The sequence below is a fragment of the Coffea arabica genome, chromosome 2c (genome assembly GCF_036785885.1).
Source record: "Coffea arabica cultivar ET-39 chromosome 2c, Coffea Arabica ET-39 HiFi, whole genome shotgun sequence".
Taxonomy (NCBI): Eukaryota; Viridiplantae; Streptophyta; class Magnoliopsida; order Gentianales; family Rubiaceae; genus Coffea; species Coffea arabica.
In genome coordinates, this window is record NC_092312.1 from 33,653,566 (window position 1) to 33,675,744 (window position 22,179).

The window sequence follows — 22,179 nt, forward strand, 5'->3', positions numbered from 1 at the left end:
TCATTGGGTATGAGATTCTTGATTCCGGTATATTCGAGTATTACCATTATGAACTGGTTGGGTATACTCGAAGGAAATTGGGGAAAGTGGAGTTTATGGTATTGGTTCCTCCTTAAGCGTTAATGGAGGGTCAAAGGGGCAAGATCAAGTACGACAAGCGAGGAAAATGGCTCTTGAGAGCCATCTGTATCCTTTTAAAAATCTTTATTGAAATGTGGTGTTAGTTGACTCACTTATTGAATGCATTTGGATTGAGTAGCTTTGTGCTTATATGAACTTCGTTATGTGGGTGATGGTACCTCATTGGACGAAAGTTCACTCTATTGCGTTTGTTTTCCTTTGTTTTCCTTACAGGGACATGAATAACTTTTGGAAGACTGTGATTTTGAAGCCAAGTTGAGCTAGATTACTATTCTTTTGTATAGCTCCTCGATGGTTGGAAAACCTTAAGTGTATTTTGATTCAATATTTCCTGTTGGGTTGTAAATTTGCAACTATACGTGTATAAACGTGTTTGGTAATGCTCATGTGTTATTTTGGTTTATAAAGGGTAAATTTCAAGGTTTATATGATTTGTTGGTAATCGGTTGGGTTTCGAACAGGATCGGATTGTCTTAGAATTTTGAATCTGGGCAGTTGGTCACTACCTCCAATCCGGCCGGAAATCCGGCCAGATTCCGGCCGGACTGTGACGTGACCGACACTGCTCCTGTGCGGCTCCGTTTTTTCGTTTTTCATTTCGCGAATTTTGAATTGTTTGAGCACGCTATTGCCTTTCGGAACGTTTTAAATTGTTTATAACCGTCTTAGTAGTCCTGACGAGAGTTGGGCAGGTAGTCCGCTAACCCCTTTGGTACGCCTTAGGGGAAGGTGGGGCTGTCATATCTTGCATGGAGAGAAAAGTGACGGCAGAACTGCAGAAGATTGAGCCTTGCTTTCTGTGGCAGTTTCCCCTTCCAAAACCTCAGATAGTATAGCATATTTGTTGACGCACTAGAAATATCTATAGTTCTTATAATCCTGGTTCTCCTATTCAAAAGTGAAAACAATTAAGGCTTGCAATGTCATCACTAAAAACCAATGAATATTGTTTGGGGGGATAACTATCAAACAAATTCCCATATTGGGGGTCCTGGCAAAGTTTATAACCACAAAATTTAATTCATATGAATTCATGTAAAATGTTTTGAACTAGTAGTAGTATCTCCACATTTGGTATTAGCAGAGAATAGGGTACATGGGTCATGAATTATTAAAAAAGGAGATAAAAAAATTAGGCAAAGGGTAAGCATGTGACAGGTGCTGAGCTTGTGTAATAATAAAAACCTAACTACCACCAAAACAGTCAACAATCAATTCCAGATACAGGAGTAGGGACTTTAGATGTGCAATGGATTACTTGATTCACCCTGACTCCAAAGAGTTTGCTTAATCCGATATACCAGAATGGACTAACTAATAGAAAATTACTAATTCATAGATAGTGGCAAGCAGAGCCATCTCCTCAGGGAATGGGCAAAATTCGTTCTTTTCAAGTTAAGAAAATTTATGGGGATCTTGGAAAATTAATAGAACTAAAAGAGAGTAATATATCCGAGCAATAAGAATGAGAGAAATAAGTAATGGTAAAAGCTCTAGCAAAAGATACACTTCAGAAATGGTTCATGCAACTGATCATGGATTTAAATATAATTCCAACATTCATTAATCAACAGATTTTTAATTGCCGATACGATATGACAATCAGTTCCTCCGTACTGTTTCGATAGTCAAGGTAGGACCATTGATTATTTCCCTAATTTAGAAATAACCCTAGGTATGACTATAGGATTTAATTTTCTAACTGCATTAGAAATTAGAAAAACCCTGTTCTAATTAATAAACACGCTACGAGGGTTTATTAAAATTAGCCTATATGTTTTCCTGATACAAATCCAATTATATCAGTTGCTACAGGGATGAGAGTAATCAAACAATTACGGATTCAACTACCCCCAATTAGCAATAGACTACGTGAATAATTAAATATTGCGCAACTATTCAATCATACACAATAGTTATAGCCACTAAAAGCAAAAAACATATAAATAGCAATGAATGAAAAAAATAATTAAAATAATTTAGATCTCATAGTTATCATTGAATCAAATCTTCAGTTGTCCCCTTGACTAGAAATAAGAAGTTAGTTCTCCATTAATAGAGAACAATCTATGCGAAAAGAATCCCTTGAAAGCCTACAGCCGTTGTCCTCCCAAAATGTCCAAAGAAAAGCTAGAGAGAAAAAAGAATAAGACCCCCCTAATAAAAGACTAAGTTCCTTTTATATGGCCTTGCCGAAAAAGCTTTCTCCAAAATCCTCTGCCCAATCCCTATTTTCTAGGGAAAAGTTAACTAGTTGAATTGATGGTTTCCTATTACAAATCAATTTCTTCAAACTTTCCCAAACTGCTTGAGATTGACGTGGACTGCCCAAAAGATAGGAAACCTCCATCAGCAATCAATTGTTTTGGAATTTGACTTGGATTAGGAAACTGCCTAAACTCTTTCCCAATTTTTTGGCCCACGTGCAAATCACTAGGAACTTTTAGTTTAACTACTTTCTATTCCAATTCCTAAAATTAACACAAAATATCAATTGTGAGTAGAATCAATCAAGTAAGGCAATATTTGGTATAAATAAAAGGGAAAATATAAGCAAATATACCAACTAAATGTACCCTATCAGCATGTAGAGTGAAAATATAACTTATATACACGCTATAAGATGTCAAGCCAAAAAAACATATAAACAAATTAGTTGTGTTACATATACAGTCATTAAAAAGATTAAGTGGGCATATCTCTGTAGCTACTCAACTTATTTGATCTTTCATGGCACAACCAACAATAGTAATTCTTCTCCTTGTGAAAAAGGGAAAAAAAAGAAAACATTAAAATGTTCATGGCTGGATAAGAAAGATGGGTATTTGAATTATTACCATTTGCAAATTGTTCCACTGAGAATCTTCAGCCAAGAAACACCTCCAATTCTCGTCCCAACCAATACCAGTTTCGGACGAAAGTCACAAAACTTTTAACTTGGCAAAGGCACACCAAATCTTCTTCAAGCACATGAACTTAGAATGGTAGACGGTCTAGTTATACTGCTTTCCCCATGTAGAATTAAGGTGTGAAGCAAGTTTCATCCAATTAGCATTTGATATGATGTTTGAATTCCACTCCTCGCTCTTTTTCCATTCAACGTACATCATACAAAACTGCATCTCCATGTTTTCATCCCAATGCACCTTTGCAATGGTGTGGTTCGAGGCATCTATAGAAGAAACCAAAAGGATTGCATGTTTAAAAGTTGATTTACAAATTTGCACTAGTGTCTGCAACTTTGCCAAATTTGTAAGCTAATTTGGAATTTTTTGAATTACAGTAGCTTGCCTTCTTTGAATGGTCAAGCAGCTTGCAGACCTAAATTTAAGATTTAATAGCAAAAACCTGGCCTATCTAAATTGGTGCTCATATTTGTTCGTTGTTTGAATAACATATAAGCTAAGGTGGCACCACTATAATACAATCTGGGTTTACAAGTGCCAGACATCCACTCCTTAACTTAATAACCACTACTTTCTTTTGTAACTCATGCCAATTGCTAGAAATTATTTGAGTAAACTACCTGTTTTGTTATTTTTTTTTATAGGGCATAAGTGAAGAGGGTAGCCAATAATAGATGCCACACCACAAATTCAAGGCAGATGTATGCAAGCAAGTTCCAATATAAGTTATACTAATATTGAACAATGTAGAGTACAGGGGAAACCAAAAAAATGTTCAATTAATCGTCCAAAGATGAATTAACAGAGGTACGTTTGCAAATATAAGTAGGGGCTAGATTTGTTAAAAGTATTAATTCTCACTATTAATAAAGGTTTTATTACAATCAAACAACAACTGTCATGGATGATCGATATTCACGGGACTTATTCTGAAGTAGTTAACTAAGGACTGGATGTAGTCGTTGGAGTCAATGATGGAGTGTTCGGATGAATCCTCGGAAAGACGGGTGGGAGTAATAGGACGGAATAGTGATCTCCTTCGCTTGTTGGGCATTTACTGGTGCTCAACGTGTAAACAGCAGGTCATGACGAGCTAGACCTTACACAAGTAGGAGCCAAGCAAATTTGCGATTAAGCTGTCACAAATTTGCGTTGAAGATTGCGAGTGGTGAGTGAGACCTAAAATGTAAATCTTAGAGCCATTACTACTCTATGGGACAAGAAATTATCCAACAATGAGGAGAGGTAGCACCATGCCTATTTTGCCCAAAAGCAATTCATATAGGTCACCAAATGGACAAGAGCAATTAGGGCTAACGGTAACATTACCGGGGGAAGAAGCTGATGTGAGCGGTGTAGAAAGAGGTCCGACTAACCTCTTTGTCAAACTGGGGAACCCTTCGGAGAGTAATTGTGACACCTGCCAATTTAGCTGTGAATATAAGTTAATAGACTTCAATTTGCCGTTTAGCAAGCTACAAATTTGGTTAGCAAATTTGGTCAAGCGAATCTTCAAATTCGAAATCACGAAAGCTGGAAACCCAGATGCAGAAATGGCGAAAATAACTTCAATCGGCTTCAGCTTTTCAAACTTTGGCTGGCGCACTGATGCTAGCTCTTTTCGTTGACAGCAGAATGCATTTTATGGGGTAAAAAATTATAGGAGGTTGGAGAGGTTGGCGGCACTTGTGCGGAAGAATTGTGAGCAAATTCGGTGCCGGACACTTTTAGTAAACTTCACTGCTCAGTTATCACAACGGAATGAAATCCATGACATCACATGGGCGTCCGGCCCGCAGCCCTTTATTTGATATTAGACAGCTTCCTGACCGTGAACTACTGATTTTAATAAAGTTTAGGGCAAAAAACCTCAACGACCACTAAACTATTGGTCAGATTATATTTTGGCCATCAAACTAGTTTTCATTTGTAATTGACCATTAAACAATTTAATCAGTAAACTCGTGACCATTTAGTCGGTAATTGCTTTTAATTTGTGAAATTAGCAGTACACGTGGCAAAGCGTGAGGTAATTTTGTCCAACAACTACGCGACTCTATTTCATAGATTAACTGTTAATTTTATAAATTAAGAACAATTATCAACTAAATGGTCACGAGTTTACTGATTAAGTTGTTTAGTGGCCAATTACTGACGAAAAATTGTTTGATGGCCAAAACATGATCTGACCAATAGTTCAGTGGCTGTTGAGATTTTTTACCCTAAACCTTATGTAGTAAAGTTTGTGGGGTACTCCAACATTCTAACATATCATTTTAAAAACCAAATGTTTGAAACTTGACATGTCCAAACAAAGTTTTGAAAAACTTTCAGTGTGTTTGGACAGGAGATTATTTGCCCGAATTTATTTGCTGACATCACCATTATAATTTTCAATACATCTTTTTATCTTCCCAATTATCTTTTTATCTCATATACATCACATCACAAAAAGTACTACAGTAAAAATATCTCAAATAATTTATAATCCAAACACACTATTTATTTTCACGGAAACTTTGAGTGTGTTTGGATTATAAATTATTTGACATATTTTTACTGTAGCACTTTTTGTGATGTGATGTATGTGAAATAAAAGGGTAATTGAAAAGTTAAGAAAGTGTATTGAAAATTGTAATGGTGATATAAGCAAATATGTTTGGACAAATAATCTCTTGTCCAAACATTTTTTTTATTTTTACGGCTAGATTAGGCAAACCAAATATCCATTCCAAACACATCTAATCTCTTTTTATTATAATAGAGCAAATTATCCGGTTGGCCACTAAATTTTTTCAATCGTCGAGTTTTGGTCACTCAACTATTAAAAGTCTGGTTTTGACCACTAAAATGTATAAAGTTAAGACGCGGGGCCATTCTGTTAAATTTAGCCGTTAAGTTCGCTGATCTGTCTGTCCGTGCGATTTTCAAGACAAAAGGTAGGGCCAATTTAGGAAGTTCAGCATAGCACTTGCACCTCTTGTTCCTCTCCTATGCTGTGGTTCTTGGACGAGTGATGCCATCTGGGAGTAATGTCTACATCGCTGTATGGATCTAGAGTTGTGAATAGCAGTTGTTTCTTCGCTGACCCTTTTTTTCAGTCTGATGGGTTGAAGGCCTTTGTCTTGGCGTACTTAATGGCCGAGCTCGAGCATTTGTTGATGCCGTGGCTGCCATGTACTTTGGTTTATGTGCAGGAACAGAGAAGTTGGATCAAGTTGGAATGTGAGCTGCTGGACTGTATCTCTCTTCTCTTTGGCAACGTGGGCTAGCCGACTGCATTTTGAGAGGTTTTATTCTGACTGGGGATTGAGGAACAGGCATTTGCCCTTATCCGGATTAGCTGGACTAGCATTTGCCCTTAAAGCATAGTGGATACTGATATTCCCTACAGATTAGCTAGATTAGAATTTGCCCTTATCGAGCTATTGAGTATTATCATCCTTATGTCCAAGGTGGCATGGCAGGTCTTCTTCCTCTTCCTTATCATCCTGGCCATTTCAATATGGTATTAGGTAACTTGACTTCTTTATTAGAATCGTAAGTTGATCTCCATAAACTTCAATTTAAACAAGTTGAAATCTCATTGTCAAAAAAAAAAAAAAAGTTGAAATCTCATAAGGGGAAGAGAGTTTAGTATGCCTAGACTACAACTTCGGTGCTATTAGATGATTAAGCGAAATGGTCAATCACAAAATACATTTACTTTTGTAGGCTTACTATAAATCCACAACCGGAGAACTAGCAAGGATGGTTGGTATTCAGAAAGCTCCAATCCTCCATCAATTTTCAGAATCGATCGTTGGGTCTACAACAATTTGTTGCTTCAATCAAAATTTAGCAATCGGCTATGTTGAACTTTCGAAATTGACCCTACTTTTTATATTGAAAATCGCGCGGACAGACAGATCAGCGAATTTAACAGCTAAATTTAATAGAATGGTCTCGCGTTTTAACTTTATATATTTTAGTGGCAAAAACTAGATTTTTAATAGTTGAGTGACCAAAACTCGATGATTGTAAAAGTTTAGTGGCCAACCGGATAATTTGCTCTATTATAATATAGTTGAGAGATATGATAGATTAATATTCAAAAAGGAAATCCTGGCGCCATTTTTCATAACAAAACGACGAAGAGTAGGAAACCCTAACCTTCTAATTCCCATCTCTACGCCTAGCCAAAATCCCAAAATTCTCCCCAAGGAACTGAAGAAAAACTGATTAATTCCATGAATTTCAGTTAATTCACGGGGAAAATGGATTTCCAGCTAAGAAGTGTGTGCCCGGAGAATGAAGATGTCGCAGCCTTCATGAAGAATAAATGGCAAGAAATGGCGGCAAATCCCAAAGGGATTTCGGACAATCTTAACAATACTTTTTATAAGGCTTATGCTAATGTATGTAATTCCAAAACTCCCATCAAATCCCTCCGAGACTTGGCAGAAATCAAGTAAGTAGGATAATTTTCTTCAAAATGAATGAATTTATTTTTGCCTTCGGTGTTTTTATATGGGAAAATATCTCTTTGTTCTTTATAAAGAAGCTCTTCCATTGTGAATTTAGTCATTTGGTGTCGCAGGGGAGTAGGAAAATGGATTCTGAAGCTAATGCAAGGGTTTTTTGATACCAGTTTGGGCGGTTCGGAGAACGAAGACGCGATTAAAAATGGTGTGACATTTTGGTTTCATGTCTTACTTGATGTCTTAATAGTTCCCCCCCCCCCCCCCCCCAACAAAGTACCGATAAAGATAAAATTTTCCACTTTTTTTTTGTTTGTAATAACTATAGGGAAGAGAAGTAAGGGTACTAGACGGTACGTGCCACAAAAAAACTCAGTAGCTTATGCCTTGTTAATTACTCTCTACAGGTAATCTTTGAATTCCATCTGTTTTAATTATTTCTTGGAGATGAATCTGTGAAAGGACTATTTTATTGTTGTTCTTTTTCTTTTTGTCCTGCGTATTAGAGGGACAACAAATGGGAGTGAATTCATGCGCAAGCAGGAGCTAATTGATGCTGCTGAAGCTAGTGGACTTTCTCGAGGGCCAATTGTGTATGCTATATAATCCTTTTTGAACTTTAGTTAATTGGATTGGATGTTATACGAGTGGTAGTGATTGCTTAGATAACTACACTTCAGGCCTGAAAAGGGGAAAGGGAAGCCTGGAAAATTTGGGAGCTCACCACGGGAATGGTATAGTGGATGGAGTTGCATGAAGACATTAGTAACAAAAGGATTGGTTGTTAAGTCAAGCTGCCCTGCAAAGTATGTTCTTCTCCTTTTTCAATTATCCTTTGGCACGCTCTTCCTTTTCTATCTGTCACTGGGCTAAGTGGCTTAAGTATTTGCCTTATTATTGTCCATGAAACTTGTTTTCTCTGTCAGAAATTAATTATTGATTTTAGCTTGATCTACAAAATTTGGGAACAATAAACCTTTGTCTTAATATCAATGCCAAGTAGCTCTAGCCTCCAGAAAAAAAAAATGGTATGCTGGATTTCATCATACCAGATCCTGTTTAACAGACAGAATATGCGGAGTAGAACCAATTTTAAACTTAAAAAGTATCTTTTTTGGCGTGTAATAGAACAAAGGGAGCAAAAAATTGGTATTAAATGAGAATTAACTATAAGAATAAGGTACATGATGGAGGTAGTGTAAATTTTTTTATATTGCATATACATCAGATATTTTTTTTCTTTGTTATGCTTAAAATTATTTACTTTATCAAACTGCAATATTTGTTGGCTTTTAGTACTTAATGGTGACAATCAGATCGATATATACGTAAACTTTTGATGAAGTTAGAGTATGACCTCAAGCTTTTACATCCGTTAGCCGGTAAATTGGCAAAACTTAACCTAAAATCCAGTAATAATTTCCCTTTAGAGGCGGCAGTTTTGATTGCAAGTTCCTGAAGCCTTTACATATAACTAGTCACCTTTATCTATAAATTAGTTTATTTTCCTCTCATTGAGAAATGACGATCTAGTGATGACAATGGAGTATTGAAATTGGCCTTTTAGAACTATTTAATCTGTTTTTTTTTAAGTTTTATTTGTTCAAACTTATTTATACTTACCATTGCACATTTTTGGCTCATTGAAGAACAATTGGAAGTATGCTTAAGCCATGAGAACTTCCATTAGGCATACATTACTTTATTCATATATAGCAGTTTGTTTTATACTGTATCAGCCTTATCAACGAATTTTAGATCCTCCTCAAATTGTTAGTGCAGGTACATGCTTACAGAAGAAGGCAAGGAAGCAGCAAAGGAATGTCTTTCTAGATCTGGGTTAGTTGATTGCAATGACAACTCAGCTATTGCGCACAGATCTTCGTGTATTGAGCCAAAGGAGTTAGACTCATCAGATATGCTGAGATTTTGTGGTCCTGAACCAAAAGATATAGACTCAGCGGAAATAGACATGCCAGAGTTGGCTTCTGCTCAGGCTCGTTCATTAAACGAAGTTGCACTTACTTCTTTTGCTTCCAATAGCGAGAAGAAATCATTTCACATCCCTTCTGAATCTCTTGATAGGGTGTGTATCTTTGGCTCTGTTGCTTTACTTTTAATTTATTGCAATATTTTGTTTATAGAGCATGGGAAGGAATATAGATTATGGTCATGCTAAAACTTTGATCTGTTTGTTGCTTTTTATGAGTTGTATTCTTGAACAAAGTTTCTGCTAGACAAAAATATGTATCTCAGTTTTTATGAAAATTTGGTTCTTTCAACAGTGTGTACTTTTTTGTGTTGATATTTAATTAGCGGAGAGATAATGTATTGTACCAACTAATTATTGTCTGCTCTTCTAGTTTGTTAAAATGGGGTATTCTAGGGAACAAACTACTCGTGCTTTTCTTGAGGCGTCAGACGCATCGCAGACCCAGGACATGTCTTCACTCTGGCCGGCTGTTCTATGTCGTCTAAAAGAAGATCAAGTCTATGGCCTGCCTATTCAGCCTAAAATTACAAGAGTGGATGATTTTGCTGTTGCTACGACACGTAAACATACAGAATCTTGTATTTATTGTTTATCAGATCAATTTGAGATACTAATGTGCATCGTTTTGCTGTCCAGGTAATTCTGTTTCTAACATACATGGTAATAGTTTGATCAATGGCACATGCAACGGGCCACTCGAGGGTGTAAAGTTGCCGCTTCTTGCTACTTCCGGTCAGACGGCTTGTCCTTTGAAAGCTTGCTCATTCACGGTAAGTTAGTATAGGATTTGAGGTCAATCACGCTAAAATTTAGACTTTGGAAAACTGCCATGATGCTAATATTTTTTCGAAAAAAAAAATCCACCTTAAGTTTTTTCTGGAACTTACTGTTGAATTGCACTTTTCTGTAAAGACCTTTATTGAAGCAAGTAAAGTCTGTCCTCTCTCTCTTTCTCTCCCCCCCCCCCCCTCTTCCTCTCACCCTCAAGCTTTATCACCTGTTGATTATGCAGAACCATGACAACATCATAAGGTTATTATGTTTCTGTTTAACCACTCAGTGTCCTTCGTTATGATACGGATGTGATTGTCCTTTTCTCACTGCAAGTAGGATAAGGAGGGGACAGAAGCTTTGGAATCTAAATCTCATGTATTATCAATGCCGCCTTTGGATGTCAGAGAACGTTTTGAAGACGCTTACGGTATAATCTTAGTACTGGATGACAGGGAACATTTTGCTAGCAAGGGGTGAGAATCTGACATGCTTAATTATTATCGAAACAGTTGATATCATGGTGAAAGTTGCTTCATGTTTTGGTTATCTCTTTGTTTGAAAAGCTTCGTAACAAATGAGCCTCACCAATTTTGATCTGAATTTTTTAATCTACCAGGGCCCGGCTATGGTTTTTCAGGATGCATATATAATTCATTTCCTTGGACCAAACTTGGGCAAGGTTGAATGAGAAAAACTGAAGTCACTGGTTCAGATGAGCTGTAACTAGCATGGATTGAGATTATTCTTAGTTTTAACAATAGAAAAGTAAAACTGGTACTTATGCAGCAGCTTTCATCCTGAACTGCATATTTCTGCATTTTTTTTTTCCTTTTTCATATTTTGAAAGTACTCACATTAGCTGTTGTCTACCTAACGTTAGGGGTAAAAAGAAGGCAAAGAGATAACTTTTGACTTAATATACCAAAAGTTCGACAGATTACCGAAAAAGGTTACACTGGAAATGAATGGACTATACGCTTTGGCACTGAACGTGTGATCTTTATAAAAGTGTGATCATTAGGAATTTTATAATAATAGTAGTAATTTATATTCTAGATATGCCTTTTAGTGGCACCTAAGCACATTGTTTACTTATCATATAACTAATGCTACCTTCACGGCTATTACCACACCAAGACTAGCTATCTGTTTCTTAACTTATCGGTTTCTAATATATTGATTGAAAAAGGAGTCAGCAAATAAGTGGAGAGCAAAAAACACAAAAGAGGGCAAGAATAGCTGTACTAGGACATATTTAAGCAATTTGCTGGTCATGTTAGTGTTATTCAAATTTTGACATATTCAATACCTTCTCGGTACCCCTGTTAGGCAGAGTTCATTCTGGTGCATGACACTTGAAGAGTTTAAAATTGATAATTCAGGTCAGATGAAAATAAAAGAAATACACACCTCACGGTGGTTTGTGACAACGCGTTTCAGTACCATCTGTTTTCCTGGGGCTTGGTGGATTATGTCCATGGCCAAGGAGATGCTTTAAGAGCTTGCTAATGTAGCTCATGTGTCCACTGCTGCTAGAGCTAATGATTTTCTTTTTTTTTTTCCTACAATTACTGTTACACCACTTCTATCCATTCCACATTCCACTTTGTAGGTGAAACTCATAAAATGATGGATATGCTGTGAGCACACAGAAAGATAGCAGTCATATCATCCACCGCTTTTGAATTGAAAATTTTCTTTTTTTGTACATCTAAAAAATTTTGGTTTTCAAATTTTTAATTGTTAGGTTGAACTTCTCTGGTTTCTGCACAATTCATATACCCTAGGAGCGATGAATTGATCTAACCATAGTATATTGTTTTCAATGGAAGTGTAGGCGTCACATGCGCTGAGTGCAGTTTGCTTTGTTCCCCTAACAGCTATAACTTGAGAATTTGGTTTCTGGATGAAGACTGTAGAGGTTTCTTAAGTTGTGTTTTTTGTATTGGGTTTCTCTCCCAAAAGTAGTCTTGAGTTGAATACTTGTCTTAAAGTGCTAGCTTTCCAATTTTCTATTTTATCATGCTGGCGAGTTTTAATGGTGACTTAATACATTGTCAGTCTTTCTTTGTCACATCCTCTCCTTAAATGAGTTTGGATAGGAGATTATTTGGAATAATATTTTGAAAAAATACTGTTTCATTTTTTTTTGATATGATGTATGTGAGATAAAAAGGTGGTTGAGAGGATAAAAAAAATTGTTAGAAAAGGTGTTTATGATGTAGTCAAAAAAATTTTTGCAAGTAAACCACTATCCAAACACACCCATTGTTATCTTGAATATCTATATATAAAGAAATGCTTCCTTCTGTGGGTTGTTTTCTGGTTTCGAATATATTTATGGGTTAGCTTAGAAGAGTTTGTGTGTTCTTTCATTCATGGTGGCTGTGGTTGAGTTTTCACTCTAATGATTTTATTTCAGGTCCCAGTCTAGGAAGATTATTGACAACATAAGTTCTCAATTCAAAATTCAAATAGAGGTCAGGACAAATTTCCAGTGTTTCAAGTACAAGTCTTTCTCTGTCTCTGCATACATCTCTGTGTGTATGTCTATATGGTTGCATGTATTATTTTAAAGCTCATTGTTTTCAAGCTAAAAATGGGTCAGCCCTGGCTGATACTTGGCTAGTAGAAAACTAGAAATGCAATATTGCAAACTCTTCTGGACTGGGGCTTGACATTCAGGGGAGCAATGGTAGGCTTATGGGTATGCAAACTATCCTTGTCTTATCACGATTTTGAACCTTTGTCTCCTTCCATGGATTGCTTCTGTAGTGGAACTTGTTTATGTTGGCATCTCGTCACTAGAACCACTACTATAATGCAACTGCTGCTGAAATTATCTTCCAATTTCATCATTACCTTCAGATTCTGCTGTCTTGCCTTTTTAAACTTCCCTAAAATTTTTGGAACCTAAAGTTTTTGTCAAGTTTGTCTTCTATAAGTTTTTTAAAAACTTTAACTACAGTAATCTCAAAAAATTTCTCAAAGTTTTTAAGCTATACACTTCAAAATATTCAAAAATCCACACATTTTAAAAATTTTTTAAAAAACTTCTACAGTAAGCTACATTAAAGTTTTAGACAAACTCCCAAAAAACTCACCTTCCAAACAGTTGCGTATTTTACAAAATTTTCAGTTACATGGAGCTTGATTTTCTATTGACCATGTATGCTTAAAACACATGAATTATTTCAAGTCTTTGGGTCCCTAATTAACTTGGTAATGGTGCTTTTGGATTCAAGATTATTTGGGAAATTATCTTCAATTATCAACTCCATCATTTTTTGTAATATGATGCATGAAAGATAAAAGGGTGGCTGGAAAATGTGTTTTAGGGATATGAACTTTTTCCTAAAACATGACATATTCAAGGTCACAGTTGTCTTTAAGTATTAATAAATACTTCTTTGGTTGGTTCCTTTTTTCTTTTACACTAGCATTAAAGCTGCAAAATATCTGCCTGTACATAAGTGGATAATAGATACAAGTTGTGAATCAGAATACCTCAAGTAAGAACTAATATTCATTCAGGGGCTTTATGGGATGGGTGTAGCTGTTCTGCTTGTCTGAAAGCTACTTATGATATCCATGTAGTTTCCTTTTCCCTTCCTTTTTGTCATATGACATCACTGTCTAGAATTGGTATCCAGCATCTATCTAGAGAATGCACTTCAAGGCTTGCTTCGTTAGTCATGGGAAGAGCCTGAGTTCAAGAAAGAAATACGAGTGCAGTATAGTTAAACCGTTAAAACTTTAAAATAAGCGGCCAAGGATACTGGCACTACAAGGAAAGGAAATACTATTCATGAGCTGACCAGCCTTTACCATGAGTACAAGTAAAGACTGTTTGTAGAAATTGGGGCACTTGACTACAAACTATATTACAGTTCCAAGGGATTTTCCATTATCCTTTTGGAATAATGGAAGGAATCATTTCTTACAAGCATTAAGTAAAAGCAACATCTGGAAGATGAGAATCTGGAAGCCCTTTTATATCATAAGAATAAACTAAAAGCATACTCTGCAAAATAAGAGTCTGCATACGTCACATTGATAATATTGCACCAGAAAAGTCACATGTATTGTTACATCACTGCACACAGACTGTTAGGGACATCAAAGTCTTCTTGACATTTCATGTGAAGTTTTTTTTTTTTTGTCTTTTATGCTGCTCGTCTTGTCAATTGGTAATCTTCTTTTACTTGATTAATACCTATGTAAAATTTAGTGGGTAGCTGGTGAAATGAGAGATTTAAAGAAAGAAAAATAGGTTGGGGAGGTAGTTTAAGAAAGCTAGACTGTGCTTCCATGTGATTTGGTAACTGTTGGCTGCTAAACATGTCGTCCTATTTCCAAGCATAAAACACCAATATATACATGATTACCTGATTTTGAAAGCTGGTAAGTCGATCTATAATTTGCAAAACTATCGCATTCAAGTCTTTGATAACCATTTGGGAATTTACCTTTGATCATCTTCTCAGGTTAGAAGACTGCCTGTTGGGGATGCCATTTGGATAGCTCACCATAAACGTATTGGAACTGAATATGTTCTTGACTTTGTTGTTGAGCGGAAAAAAGTTGATGATTTGCGCTTGTCAATCAGAGATAATCGATATAAAGATCAGAAACTGCGACTTCTGGTATTGTTTCTTTTCATAGTTTCAGACACTTTTATATGTCTGTAATTGATTGCGAATAAATTATCACTAAAGTGGTCATTTGGGAGGTTTTAGAGAAGCAAAAAAAGGAGAGATGTACTTTATTTGCTTTTGAACATAAAAGTTTTCCAGCCTGAGTACCTTTTTCTTAGTAAGTTTTGCAAATGTCTGGGATACATTTGCTCAATTCATATTTAGATATACATATGCAAAAGTTTCTTGTATATCTGGAAAATTGACGTCATGCAGATGTACGTTATGCAAGTTCTTGTTATCTTTATTGCTGCGGGAGTGTATATCTATTGTTGTTTGCATATGCTGTAAGAAAATAAATAATGAATCACAAAATGGTAGCTAGAATAAACATCCCTCACACCTTGCTACTTAGCATTTAATGTATAATTCAAAGCCTGGCTCTTCATACTTTATTTTGCAAGTGTATAAGCATGTTTCCAATGTCTTCTGCATCTACTTGAATTTAATTTCGTCACTTAATTGCTAGATATTTGCTAATATTGAGTAACCTGATCACTGTAGAGCTGATAATTGAAACAGAGCTAAAAATTTGCAATTGAACTTTGCTTTCCAATGGGTTTAAAACATACCCAATATCAGGGGGGTCGGGTGGGAAGTACTTTTGATGAGGTCATGTGGTCATGGAAAAATTGAAGTTTCGGGTGAAGATACAGAAGATAAGTAAACTAATTAGTTGGTCTATTGCATCTTAAGGTATGGGTAAAAAGAATACTCCTTGGACATCTTCGTCTAAGGATTCTTTGTTGGAAGGAAACACTTGTTGGTCGGTTCCTCTTATTTCACTAACAAGACTATAAGCTTTGTCCCAGTGGTCTACAAAGAAATGTTTTGCTACCAACTTCTGTATATGTGGATTAGTAAAACTCCTTAGGCCATTTGAAGTCACTTTTCATTGACTAGATTGTGAAGCTACCCTGTGATGCTTTAAATGAGAAATCCTGAGGAAACACAACAGGCTGTTTACTCTCTAATCTCAGAGTGGAATCTCGGCTTACAAATGCCTAAACTGAACTGTCAATCCAATTCTTTGTTATCTGTTGGTTTAATTACAAATAATAAATATGGTTTTAAATTTCAAATCACACTTAAACCTTATCCAGCTTAGAATATTTGAACCACAAAAACTTTATGATGTGCTTGCGACTACCTGATGGAGAAGGTAATAATGTAGTCCAACTAAATTATAATTTTTTTCCACGTAAACATTTTTAGAGTTCATTTTTAGTCTATAGGCAATGGTTTATGATAGGTTGTGCTAAATTTCTATTGATCATTCTGGATCTTATGGTGTATATCCTATCAAGCTTTCATATTTCTCACATTAATATATGTGTGTCTATATAACTTGAACTGGTTATCTTAATTAGTGAGACATTATTAACTTTCTTTTTTTTAATTGTAAGAGGTGTGGACTCAAGAAGGTGATATATCTTGTTGAAGGTGACCCAAATTCGTGTGAAGCTGCTGAAAGTATTAAAACTGCGTAAGAAAAGTTTTTGCTATAACCTCCACTGATTCAATTCTTTGATATTCTTAATCAAGACTTTCTTTTTAATTTTCCTAATAGTATTTTTATACTTGTGTTTCTGAGTTTGATTTAGTTTTGAATTTTTGAACTGTATTATACGATTTGCATTTATTATGTAGTTTCTTCATTTAAAGTAAAAGTTGCAGTTTGACTACACAAATTATTCAAGCGGGAGAATGGAATTACATATATATGTTGAAAATGGAGCTTGAATTTGTTTTGGACTATATATGCATGTTTTAGTTAGTTGGTTAGAGAGTGTTAGGCTGAATGCAGTGAAGCCTTTGGTGCTCCAGCACCATTGGAAAGGTAGGTATCACCTCTCCTTGGCTTCAGGATCAGTCTTTGGCTGATTTTGTTTCCTGCCCTTTCTTGAGTGTCAAAAATTGGTGGTCAAGTGGAAAAAGCTAGATACCAGTATTTTACCGAGTGTAGGCTGAAAAAGACTTTAAAAGTATAATATGAAGAAATAAGAAAACAAAAAGAAGTAAAACAAGAGGAGAAGGCTTAGGTTTACCAGGAAAGTGGAGCCCATAATTAGAACTATGCTCCATTGCAAGCTGCCCAAGAAAGCTGTTACGCAGCACAATTATAGGGAAAATAATTTGGAAACCAAGATTTTTTGGTCTTATGTCAAACTTGGTGACAAATTTGACAGCAGAGAGTTTAAAGCATATTTACAGCTGCTAAATTTATTGGCTTGTGAGAAGGCCTTCAGACTGGGGATATTGCTTTTCCAAATTTCCTGCTTAGTCTTTAGAGATTGTCCTATCCCGGCAGTGCGCCAATATCATCTTTACTTTGTGCATTCTGGGATGTCTCTTGGGTTTTATGCTCATTTAGGAATCCTATGGTGAGATAATTGGTCGAGTTTGCATGTCTATTATATTGGATTGGCTCTTCTTCTCATCATTTCTCATTGTACATTTAATTCCCAATTCTGGTTTGAAGGCCACTTACGTTATTCTTCCTCTTGATCTTCCTTGTAGTCGTACTGTTCCCCCACCGGTCATACTCCTTTTCTTCTGGAAATGACAATTTGGAAGCGTTCAATTATGTCTTAGCAAAAGTAATATTAATTATCTGTAATGAGTGAGAATGGCTTATAAATACAGATATGTTTTTTTCATGCATTGGCAAGCAAATGAGCTTATGGTTACATTTTTTGTCAACTATTACATATTTCTCATAGATTATACTCTTAGAATTAGGTTTCCAAGTTGTGTTCAATCTTTAGGATGGAGCCAGTGTTCAAAAGATTTATTGCAACTTTCTTTCTGAAATATCTTATATCTGCAAACAGAGAATATGCAACCACTTGGGTTTATTTTGGTGTCCTATATTCTTTGGACTTTGGTACATATTGTTCTGTCTCCAAACGTTGTACTAGTCAATTTTGAAAGTGGTAGTTCACTCTTTATTTATTTATTTGGTTTTTAGAAACAAGGGGTAGTTTACTCTGTTTTTTCCTTTTATTTAATTGCCTCTGAGGATAGCTGAAATAAATTGTTTTTGTCTAAATTTGGGGGGAACTAGGTCTTCTAAAGTAGGTGATCATTTAGTATTTATTCTTTCAGTACGTAAACAAATTTTGCATGAACAGCCTTGTGTGTTCTGTTGTGTATATTCATTTGAGTTTAGAATGTTCTAACTGAGACTAATTGTGATCATATGCCTCAAATCAAAGAGGGAAAATGCTAACCTTATGCACCTTTTGAATGTCTTGACACTACACATATTCCACTGGAACACTGCTTTTAAGACCTTTGAGAAGTAGCCTCCATCTTAATATTTATGTGGTGGGGAGAAAAGATCAATCATTTTTGCAAACAAACTAGTCTACTGTTTGAACTCAAATTTTAAGACAGAGAACTCTTCTTCTTTGCAGAATATAGTACAAATGCATTCCCTTTATGGAAGTTAGTCCATGGATGTATGATTTTGATAGTTTTAAGTATTGGATTGGTTAATTACACTGCTAGAATTGAATGTTGATTGTTCTTGGGCAATATTTGAAAGAATGATCTACAGTGATATATGAAAATGCATCCTTAGAACACTAATTTTCTCTTTGCCTTTGGCTATTTGATTGTGATTGTCAAGGAATGCAGTACTAGGGAATCCATAAATTCTAGTTTGTTCTTCTCTTTCTTAGAGGTTTTGCAATAATCTTCCTATGAGTATCCCTTGTTGTCAATTGAGCATTTTCATCTCCCGTTGTCCTTTTTATAGTATCGTGAGAGCATGAAAATCTGAAAGAATGATCTACAGTGATATATGAAAATGCATCCTTAGAACACTAATTTTCTCTTTGCCTTTGGCTATTTGATTGTGATTGTCAAGGAATGCAGTACTAGGGAATCCATAAATTCTAGTTTGTTCTTCTCTTTCTTAGAGGTTTTGCAATAATCTTCCTATGAGTATCCCTTGTTGTCAATTGAGCATTTTCATCTCCCGTTGTCCTTTTTATAGTATCGTGAGAGCATGAAAATCTGCTTTATTTTTTAATTGTTTGGTTTTGCCGTCTATCCTGAGATATGTGTGTTGCTACTCATGTAGTGATATGTGCAAACCAAATCCGGATCTTGTTGAATACCTTGTGACTGTTTTCCATCCCTATATTTGTTTATTTGAGGGCCAATGCTTTTTTATGTTTATATCTCTTTGTGAAACTTGAAATTTTATTATGGAGGGATGCTGGTCTTCGGGTGGTGAATTGTAAGGTCTAGTTTCTATAAGCTAAATGGGTGAGAACACAAAAGTAGTCTCTCTCTCTCTCTCTCTCTCTCTCTCGTATTTCAGATTTCTTTATTATACATCCTAATATCACTCTGTTTCTATACAAATTTCCCTTGACTCTGACTTATGTCATTGGATTATGACAGTTGTTTCACGACTGAAATATTGGAAGGTTTTGATGTACAAAGAACTAATGGCTTGGGAGAAACATTAAGGAAATATGGACATCTTACTCAGGCCATATACCAGTACTACAAGTCTTTGGATTCAGAGCATAAAAGCTCTAGGGTTTGCCCACAATATCATGAATTCATTAGGAGATGTGAAGATTTAGACAAGCTGACTGTCAGTGATGTGTTTGCGATCCAATTAATGCAGGTTTGCTTTGTGCTAGAAGCAAGTTTATCATATAGTGAAATTCTGATATATTAGTACACATCATAGTGGACAGCTTTGATATATACTGAAGCTCTTATATAGTCAAATGTCTGCTAAGTACGCAGCTTCTTTCTGTGAATGTACAATAAGCAGATTGACATGACCATAGATAAGCGTTTGAAGTCTAAAGTTAACTTTCAGTGATACGAGCACATTTTCATGTTTATAGACAGTTAGTAGTTCCAATTAAGTTTAATGCAGCTTGACACGACTTTGAAATACTTTGTTGAAGTTGCTTGTCCCAGCTCTTCTTATTCTTGATCCTTATTTAAAACTTTTCCCTTCTTGTTGTTCACTTTTGTCTTTTTGGTTTAGTCTCGTTTTGAGGGTTTCCAGAGTATCTTCTTCTTCTAACTATCTTATTTCAGATATTAGACAGTACATTCATCATACTTGTCAGATGTATCTTGTAATTCATGGCACAGAACCTGATTAAGATACTAGCCCAGATAAAAAAGCTTTATATAGTTGTTGCAGGCTTAGGCACCTTGTGGACTTCTTTTTTTTTAGCTACTTATTATGTTCACTTTTTCGTCAATGTAGGTTCCACAAGTAACTGAGGAGGTTGCTATTGCTGTTCTAGAGATGTACCCAACTTTGCGATCTCTTTCTCAGGCATACTCTGTGCTAGTAAGTTTTTCTATTATTCTACAAAATTTGTGTTGAAATAAATTAGGGGCACAAGTACACTGCAGTCGCCAATCAAATATGTATAAGATTCATCTTATATATTTGTCAATTCCAAAGAACTGGGGGGTTTTTGCCTCTTAATTGTTGATCTGTTTAATGATTACTGCCCTGTTACTGGTTTACCAGGCTAGTTGTTCTAGGGGATTCAAAGGCCAGGGAGAATACCTTTTCCTGTTGAATTAAAAAAAAAAAAGGAATCCAAGGCCAAAAACTGAATGCCCATTAAACTAGAAAAGAGAAAAGATCATAGGCTATGCCAAAATCACAGGCGGGGGATGGAATGCCATGTCAAAGAAAAACTGAGGCTTATTTTAATTTGAAGAACATTTTGAAAATTGGGGACTTGCCAAGGCCAAAAATCACTGTAGTGTATATTATTCAGCATAATGTGATGGCCTTATTATGAACTAATCTTTAGGATAAACATTAGTGTCTTTCTTTATCCTGACGTGGTTCAGTATTAAATTTAGAACTGAAATCTTGGTGGATTTTTTTTTTCCTTTTTTTTTTTTTTTTTTTTGGGAAAAGGATGGGGGGGGGGGGGGAGGGGTGGTTTTACCCGAGGCATTTAATATGAATTGCATGTGAACGAATCATCCGGACTTACTACCTCCAGTAAAGCGCTCTCATGAACTGCCTGAAAAGTTTCTCATGTCGTGTGTTTTGAGCCAGTCTTCTTATGCAGGGAAAATTATCTTAATGGCCAGATAATTGCTTTTGAGTCAACTTACAGTTCCCGATATTTGGTTGATATCTTTTGACCTCTAATTTGAGTCTTGTGTCTGATTTTGAGAAGGATGGTGACATTTGTGCTCAAGAGGATATGCTCAAGAAGCAGAGTAACAATTTGATTAGCAGTGCTGCTAGCAGAAACATCTTCCAACTGATTTGGGGCGGTTGACTTTGCATTGAAGTTTTTTCAAATGCTTGTTAGAGTTGATAGAAAGCAAGGATGTGATATAGTTCTTAACTGCAATTTTTGCAGTCTGAGGATTGCACGTAAATATAGGATGTTGATGGACTTTCATTTCATATTCCAGTTTCCATTCACCTGCCCCTCTGGGTATGTGTTATTTTGGACATTCTCATTCACTTTTAGTCTCTCTTCCCTGTATTTAGTGTGTTTTCCCTATTTTCTGGTCCAATGGCCATCCAGCATTGAGTAGCTGCAATTTCAATTTTCAATTAGTTATTATGCCTAAAAAGTATTTTATATTTTCGCCGGACAGTGACAAGTTAATAAATGATTAATTATTTTAAATTTTCTGGTACGGCCCATTGTTTTTTTTTTTTTTTTTGTTTGGTGTTTGGCGGTCAAAATGGATTTTAATCCAATTCTGATTTAATTTACTTTCTTGTTCATGTACTTATTGGATGAAGCATAATGCTCCTACAAGTTAATGCAATTAGAGGTTTATGAAGGGTTTTTTTTTAATTATTTAATAATGCTCACGTGATTCAGTCTTTATCATTATTTACAGTATAACATCTAAATATGGGGAAAATGTTATGCTTTATTGCCTTGAGTGATAGAAAATAGTAATTGGCTATATTATCATTCCCTTCGCTCTATTTTATAAACTACAATTACCACTCTGCACTCTCAGCTTCCCGGATTCGACCTTGAACTTGTAGTGGGCTGACCATTAGGCCTACTCCAATGGTTAAATACAAGTTAATTTTGCAGCTCAAGTTTAATACTTTTTCCTATTTAAAAAGACATGCTTGAGTGCATAAAAAATATGTACCTTGATTAAGATTTTTGATAGGATTTTTCACCTATACTTCCTAAGAAAGAGCATTTTCATCA

The 22,179-nt window shown here is 35.6% G+C and overlaps 1 protein-coding gene across 2 annotated transcripts; it reads left to right on the forward strand.

Annotated features, from left to right (window-relative positions):
• The first annotated feature begins 7,153 nt into the window (after nucleotides 1-7,153).
• Nucleotides 7,154-21,501, forward strand: LOC113727237 (crossover junction endonuclease MUS81). Of its 2 annotated transcripts, none has more exons than XM_027251274.2 (15): nucleotides 7,154-7,497; nucleotides 7,627-7,715; nucleotides 7,836-7,914; nucleotides 8,014-8,100; nucleotides 8,188-8,313; nucleotides 9,290-9,593; nucleotides 9,871-10,060; nucleotides 10,137-10,270; nucleotides 10,611-10,747; nucleotides 12,697-12,754; nucleotides 14,762-14,920; nucleotides 16,378-16,457; nucleotides 19,388-19,619; nucleotides 20,223-20,309; nucleotides 21,166-21,501. In XM_027251274.2, the coding sequence occupies exons 1-15, from the start codon at nucleotides 7,304-7,306 to the stop codon at nucleotides 21,268-21,270; spliced, it is 2,061 nt and encodes a 686-aa protein (XP_027107075.2). In that variant the 5' UTR covers nucleotides 7,154-7,303; the 3' UTR covers nucleotides 21,271-21,501. The 2 variants fall into 2 exon arrangements, with proteins under 2 accessions (XP_027107075.2, XP_027107076.2); XM_027251275.2 differs by having other exon boundaries at nucleotides 7,678-7,715.
• Nucleotides 21,502-22,179: the final 678 nt, after the last annotated feature.

What these genes read in the sequence shown, in the direction of transcription:
- LOC113727237 (XM_027251274.2), top strand. Translation starts at nt 7,304, where the DNA reads ATGGATTTCCAGCTAAGAAGTGTGTGCCCGGAGAATGAAGATGTCGCA. An exon ending in CTTCTGAATCTCTTGATAGG is followed by an intron (nt 9,594 to 9,870) that starts GTGTGTATCTTT and finishes CTGCTCTTCTAG; the next exon opens with TTTGTTAAAATGGGGTATTC. An exon ending in TTTTGCTGTTGCTACGACAC is followed by an intron (nt 10,061 to 10,136) that starts GTAAACATACAG and finishes TTTGCTGTCCAG; the next exon opens with GTAATTCTGTTTCTAACATA.